Source organism: Micromesistius poutassou, assembly GCF_964030765.1.
Source record: "Micromesistius poutassou genome assembly, chromosome: 5".
NCBI lineage: Eukaryota > Metazoa > Chordata > Actinopteri > Gadiformes > Gadidae > Micromesistius > Micromesistius poutassou.
The window spans coordinates 20509900-20517399 of NC_140275.1; the positions used below are offsets into that span (position 1 = coordinate 20509900).

Sequence of the window (7500 nt, forward strand, 5' to 3'; positions counted from 1 at the left end):
CTATTACTGATCAGCGGGCGGTGGGTCAGGGCTTGGTCTTCACTTCTTCATGCATGGTCTACTGGATGGCGGTCACCCGCTTGTAGACTCACTGTCCCCCTTCTTCACTCAACCCACGAAGTTCAGGGCTCTAGAAAATGATTGGAGAGAATAGCCCCTCCGTGTTTGTTTTTGTGGTAGTCAAATGTTTTAAGTCGTGTTGCTCAGATCCGTCTGGGTTTTAGACATACCAGAGCCATTAGTTTCATTTTGGAGGGATTTCTCGGTTTAAGGGGAAGCCCTCAGCATGTCTTTATATTCCCACCCACGTCTTACCCATGCCATGCATCACATCTCTCCTGGTTCCTCTGTTTCTCCCGTTGTCTATGTTGTATGTGTCACCACATTGTTGTTTATTTTTGCTCTCTCTCTCTCTCTTTCTCTCTCTCTCTCTCTCTCTATCTCTCTATCTCTCTCTCTCTTTCTCTCTCTTTCTCTCTCTCTCTCTTCATTCTCCTTCTTCTCTGTGTCTCTCTATCTCTCGTTGTGTCCAGCTCTCAGAATCCACAACCACACTGTGCTCCCTTCCTCACATAACTCTTCCTATGTGTATTCCAATGACTCTGCCTACACTAACATTTCTGCGACCGTAGGTGAGGATTATGTCTGCTCACTGAAAGCACACCTTTTTCTTCACTGCATTTTGTCACCCGCCACCACTGGCCTTTGTTTACTGCACGTCACCGGGAAGAGTCCTGTAGAATAAGGTTGTGTGAACCCTGTTTACTCTATTTTGACTTTCACTTTTAAGACAAAATGCTTAGTTTATTCATCCCGGCAGATTGATACAGTAGCCAGAGAAAATTTTCAGTTTTGATAAAAAAGACAATTTACTAGTCATCTTTTCTATTGTCATCATGAATTTAATAATCAATGTTCATGTATCATGTATTTTTAAATGGTTTGGAAGAGGAAAAGTTAATAGAGAGAATATGTAAGAGATCTCTTTGCTGAAATTAAATTTTTTAATTTGCCCCCGAAATCACTCAATAAATACTGAATGTAACTCATGCATCTCCTGGTTTTCCTGCAGACATAGTTGAAGGCATGGTAAACAAGGGTATCTTTCTGAATGGAGACAACGGAGGCACATTCCTCCATTTTGGAAGCTACCAGAACTCCTGCATCAGTGACCCTATGCTGTGTGGACCTGAGGGTAACCATGACTACATATTCTGGGATGGCAGAGCTGCCCCGCCACTGCTGACATGACTTCACTACCTCTTCTTCTTCTTCTTCTTCTTCTTCTTCTTCTTCTTCTTCTTCTTCTTCTTCTTCTTCTTCTTCTTCTTCTTCTTCTTCTTCTTCTTCTTCTTCTTCTTCTTCTTCTTCTTCTTTAAACATGGCGTACGGTTTGTTTGACTTGTATTCGTCTTCCACACGATATGTAGGGATCACCTTCTCCTTTTTCTGGAAAAACCACGAGGCCCAGTCTCGCTTCGCCATCGCCTCCGGGGGGAAGGTCATCTCCAACGGCTTCTCCGTCTACGCTAATCCCTTCGGGGGATACGTGGAGTTCTACACCCGAGGAAACAATCAGAGGTGGAAGGTCAACATCAGCATCCCGGGTATGTAATGATCGGAGCGTTTACCAAAAGCATCCACAAAGAATGTATTTTGGTCTTTTTGGGATTTTGTGTTGTTTGACTATAAACTATATGCAATTACAGACATGGGTTGGGTGATTGCAACCAGATGGATCCCATGTTTATAAATCACTTGCAGTTCCTGTCTTGGCTGCCAGTTTACGTGTCAGTTAGCGTTGCAGATGATGGATGCAAATGGGAACGTACAACAAGGCAAATGGGAACGTACAACAAGGATTGAATGCTTAAACATCTCCCATGTTTTCATGTTCGGTTAATGGGATATCTTGATAAAATGTTTAGAAACTAAGCTAAATCCAAACTAAACTAAATCCATCTATTTTCCTGGGAGAAGTCGATCCTAGATCACCTGAGGTAATGACATCTGTCATGGTGTCCAGAAAGATGGGTTGGATGAGCCACAATAGGTCTGTGATGTGTAAATGAGCGGTAGTCTATCTGTAGCACATGTTGTTTTCATCCAAAACCACAGGCATAGATAGTGTTTTGGATGTTGTGTCCAAGGCAGGAGTGCTTTCAGACAGTGAAGCTGTTAGGATGGAGCGCAGGCAGGGGGGGGGGGGGAGGGGGAAGGGAGAGTGAGGGAGAGAGAGAGAGAGGGAGGGGGAGAGAGTCAGAGAGTCAGAGAGAGAGAGATGCCGCTGGCCATCAGGAGGATTATATGATTGGTTTAAGGTGTTAATGGCGATATGTTCCTCAGTGAAAATCTGGGCTGAAGATAGAACGTGGAAAACATAAACAGATAAAACGTGTATATTCAACCTTTCTGTTTTGATATTGTTAACATTTCTCCATTATTAGAGTCCCTGCTTCCCTTAACTTAACTTCATATTTTACTTCTTTAACCCTTCGCTGTGGTCTCTTGCTGCAGGGCCGTTCTGGACCCACGTGCTCTTCACCTGGACGCTAGTAGAAGGTCTGAAGGTGTACATCAACGGCACCTTCGGCATGGGGGACCCCACCGGCATCAAGACCGACAACTACGGTGACCCCTACCCCGACCTGGTCATTGGGACCGGCAATGATAAGACCTACGGCCATTACGTCACCGGGGCCTTTGACGAGTTCATCATCTGGGAGCGTGCGCTGTCACCTGCGGACATCATCATGTACTACAATGCCGCCACAGGTACACGGGCGCCACCCTGAGGCCGCCCCCCCCCCCCCCACACACCCCTCTCAATGTCGCAAGACGGGACCCCCGTCCCTATCCTAGCCACGTCGCAGCCCCAGCTGTCAAGCAGATCGTAAGCGATATAAATAGCCCCTGAACCCAGAGCTACGGCAGAAGCCTCCTGCTGCATTAAACATGTCCGCGGCGTTTCAGCGTGCTTCTGCATCCTGCATAGTTCTGCCTTATAAGTGTTTATAAGGTTGCAGAAGGTTAAATTGCATGTCAGACTTTAGGTCTATTCCACTCAAAGTGACAGGGTTCCGAAGACCAGATGTTCTGGATAGGTTATGATGAGGATTAATATGAATCGCAATAAAGAGTTTGAAGTTAGCGTCTCTCCAAAAATGTGTTTCTCAGTAGCACATAATGCACTAATGCTCATTTAAATAAATGTGGGTTTATAAAGTATCACAATCAAGCTAAATGTTTTATTTTTGTTTATTGGATGGATACATTAATGGCAAAGAATTCTTTGGATTTCACTATTAATCTGTAAACATTCTGATGAACCGGCTCTGAAGTGTTCAGCTGTGTTCAGTCGCTAAACAATATTATTTAAGAAAGTGTATTTCACACACTGATAATGCACGCATACATACATACACACACACACACACACACACACAAGCTCATGCACGCATGCATGCATGCACACACACACACACACACACACACACACACACACACACACACACACACACACACAAAAACATGCCTAAATTTCCCCAAGTAACCTAGATTCTTAAAAAAATTTGAATTGGCCAGAAGATCAAAGAAATCTTGAAATCACATTTGGGTTGTGTGCTATCCACCAGGATTGCGCGCACGGTTTTAGACCATTTATTTGTAACGTAAGAGCTTCTACTGGTTTTAAGGCATGAAGTTTAAGGGTCTGCTGGCCCCAGCTCTTCACTGGAGTTGTAACCAAAAGCAATATATTCAGCAGACCCTCACCAGACACAAAGACTGTTGTGGTAACAGAAAATGTTTCTACCTCACAGCACGCATATAAAACGTTGAAATGAACCAAAGCAGCGCAGGAACGGTGGAGTGGAGTTATGCCTGCAACCATATATGGTCTTTTGCTAGTAGCTATGGTGGTATTTTAATAATCGACACCGAAGGCGTTTGATGTGTCCAACAGGTGTTAGCTTTAACGCCTCCCAGGAAAACGGAGGGACATTAAGCTTATTGTGAACCTCGGTTCTGTATCGCCTTTACAGCCGAGCTTGACATCTTGCTCAGCTAGCTCAGATCAGTCCAGACTCAATGAGTGATGTTGTTAGTATACGTTACATCATGTCCATCCTACTGTGTATCAAGCAACGCATGCTTCATGCTTTTTAACTGGCTATACACCGTGTCATTGTCCACTGCAGGTCAAACCGTGGATTCCCCAACATCAGCCAGCTCCCCCAAACAGGCCACTACAAAGGCTCCCCCAGTGGTGAGTTCACACTGTTCTGTTGGGTTCTGGTCCGCATGGCCGTGCTATAAAAACAGCTCAAATATATCATGGAGCAACATTAACGATCAGGGATGATTTAGGAGCTAGTTAACGCAGCGTGAGTTAGTTAGGAGGAGGAGGAGGAGAAGGAGGAGGAGGAGAAGGAGGAGGAGGAGGAGAGGGAGGAGGAGGAGGAGGAAGAGAAGGAGAAGAAGAAGAATTGGAGCTGTGACGGTATTGTGGCCATATGTGAAAATGTCCTGTTTACTGAACAACCACTGTGGGGGTTAGAAAAAGCAGGAAAAAATAAGGAGAGACAGCTGTTCCACCAAACACAAAATGGCTTCCTGTGGGCCACAAGAGAGAAATGAACCAGGTCCACAGAGTGCTGCCAAAACATCTGATGTATACTAGTGTCTCTCCCTCGATCTCTCTCCCCCTTCTCTCTCCCCGTCTCTCTCTCCGCCTCTCTCTCCCCATCTCTCTCTTTCTCTCTCACTCTCTCTCTTACACCCTGTCTCTCTCTCTCTTGCTCTCTCTCTCTCTCTCCCCCCCCCCCCCTCTCTCTCTCTCTCTCTTTCTTGCTGTCTCTCTCTATCTCACTCTTGCTGTCTCTCTTGCTCTCTCTCTCTCTCTCACACTCCCCTGTCTCAGCCACAGTCATGGTCTTGCTTCACATGTTGGGATGGGATTCTGCTGTCTGTGTGTGCAGGAGAACACGGAGGCCAGCCTGGTTATGGTGCGCCACCAGGGCGAGCGGCCCCCGGACCCCCAGGCCACCGTGGACGTGCCCAAATGGAGGGTCATAGCGGAGCTGCCCGGAAACCTGCCCAACAGAACCATTCCCCAGGACAGCGCCACCAACCTCACCCAGGTACCGCTGGAGCTCACACACTGCTGGAGGGTTGCAGTGGCTCAGGAGGCAGAGCGGGTTGACTTGTAACCTGAAGGTTGCTAGTTCAATCCCCGGCTCCTCCTAGCTGAGGGTCGAGGTGTCCCTGAGCAAGACACTCAGCCCTAACTGCTGCCGACGAGCCGACGGCAGCCTTGCAAGGCTGACACCCCCGTCACTGTGTGAATGTGTGTATAAACCGTTGTAGGTCGCTTTGGACAAAAGCGGCTGCTAAAATGCCTCAAATGTAAATGTGAACGCACAATTGCACATATGCACACACTCACGTTTGCACCAACACGGATGAACATGCACACACACACACACACACACACAGCTGGTGAACGGTTTCATCACCTCTGTTTTCTTTCCAAGGCGTTCCTCAAAAGCGTGGAGGAAGTCCTGTCTACTGCGGCCCTGCCGGAGGTGAGTACGTTTGGAGAAACATCACAACACAACACGGCGGTCACACAGTAAACAGCCAAACATGACAACAGGGTTCGACAGCCATAGCCTTGTGGAGATGTTTACAACAATACGAGCCGTGGCGAGCGCCTGACGTTTTGAGTCAAGCAGTTTGAAGGGAGACAAGCTGAACCAGATGTTCCCCTGTCCGCAGAGCAGTGGACCCGGGCAGAAGATCTCACCGCTTGCCCTACACATTTAAAACGCTTTAACATAGAAATACTATTAATAGAACTTCACAGCCACTGGACAAAAACAACATCCAAGACAACGGCTCTCAGAAAGCAAAGGCGTTCGGACGAACGTCCAAACAATTGCAGGCAGGACTTTCGCTGGCACACCCACTCATCAGAAATCTGCTTTTATTCTCTGTTACTTTTTATTGGCGGTTGTTGTGTTGTGTCGTGACGAGCGTGATTGAGTAACGCAGCGCCGGACCTGGAAGCGACATGGGGCGGCGGCCTTGGGATGTCTCCCCAGGTCTCTGATTGGTTGCCGCTCCTCCTCCTCCTCTCCCCCCCCCCCCCCCCCCCCCCTCCTCCTTTATCCAGCAGCACTCCAGCGCTGTGGTCAGCGGTCTGATCGGGACGGTGGACAGAGTCATGGAGCACATGGTGACCAATCTCCAGCCCAGCCCCCAGGCCCCGGTCGCGCTGGCCGGGACCTCGTTTGTTGCGGGTCAGTCGTTGGAGGGTTGGGTGGGTGGGGGTTCGGGGGGGGGGGGGTAACTTCCCCCTCAAGAAGGTGACTCAACCGAATTTAGGTTTGTTGTTGTGAGGGGGGACATAGCGACGGACATCGGTGTGTGTGTGTGTGTGTGTGTGTGTGTGTGTGTGAGTGAGTGTGTGTTAGTGTGTGGAGGTCTCCGTGCATGGGCGCTTGGGAGGGCCGGAGAGGAGTGTGTGAACGTCGAAGTGACCTCATGTGTTTTCACGTATTGACCATGACAGAGGAAAGTTGGGATCAGATAAGCATGTGTCGACCACCCAGCATCCATAAACACACGCGCACTCACATTAACACGCATGGGTGTGAGTCTGGACTTTAATGGCATAATATTCTGTCTGCCAACTGAAACAAGGTTGCCTGTAGCTTCTCCCCGGAGACCCTGTGACGTCTTTGATCTGACTTCCACCTTGTTGACTTCCTCCTCCTCCTCCTCCTCCTCCATCATCTCATCCCCCTTTATCTTCCTTCCTGCCCCTAAACCTATTTGATTTGTTTCCTTTGAACCCACAGACTACTCTCTGATGAAGTTGCCCCAGAACTACAACATGCAACACTACCGTTTCCCCACCCAGGGTCACAGCTACATCTCCGTGCCCGGAGAGGCCTTCACCATGCAGTGTGAGTATCCTAGCGGCTGATTGGCTGGACTCATTCTCTTCAGTACATACTACCAAACTAGGTGTAACCTGTATTGTCGACTCTCATCTCCTTCACGCTCGCTCTTTATAACATCACGTTCGATCTGGCCTCACTATCTGCCACGCAAAGACCCCGTTGCCTGAGTAACATTGTATGACTGCTACTCAACCACATCAAAGCTCGCCCCCAAAGCTTCGATTTTATTTTGCTAAAGTCCTAAGAATAGCACGTCGTTAAAATCAAATATAGATTGTATCTTAGACACTGTACAGAACATTAGCGCGATTCCCGAAGTGTCCCCCTAACGCTGTTGAAGCAGAACAGCTGTGTCTTCTGCTTGTGGTGGCGATCAGAATGCAGCAGCCACAGGCTTCGGTCTGGTGCGATCACCGAGGGGAACCCTGCAGGTTGGTGCTGCAGAGCACGTTCCCGCAGACACCCTAATTACCTCACTAGGAAATTATGTTTATTGGCCATTACCATCCTGTGCCGGGATGGAAAGCGTTTA

The 7500-nt window shown here is 48.2% G+C and overlaps 1 protein-coding gene across 4 annotated transcripts in view; it reads left to right on the forward strand.

Moving 5' to 3' along the window:
* adgrd1 (adhesion G protein-coupled receptor D1) overlaps window positions 1-7500 on the forward strand; it is a 32505-nt gene that overhangs the window by 996 nt on the left and 24009 nt on the right. The window contains exons 4-12 of one of the 4 annotated variants that reach the window (XM_084467610.1): window positions 534-632; window positions 1073-1195; window positions 1431-1607; window positions 2518-2775; window positions 4200-4267; window positions 4980-5141; window positions 5535-5585; window positions 6176-6302; window positions 6864-6971. In XM_084467610.1, the coding sequence (XP_084323736.1) occupies window positions 534-632; window positions 1073-1195; window positions 1431-1607; window positions 2518-2775; window positions 4200-4267; window positions 4980-5141; window positions 5535-5585; window positions 6176-6302; window positions 6864-6971 (1173 nt within the window). Of the gene's footprint in view, window positions 1-533; window positions 633-1072; window positions 1196-1430; window positions 1608-2517; window positions 2776-4199; window positions 4268-4979; window positions 5142-5534; window positions 5586-6175; window positions 6303-6863; window positions 6972-7500 lie in introns of those variants that run through there. The other 3 variants (XM_084467609.1, XM_084467607.1, XM_084467608.1) reach the window with 3 other exon arrangements.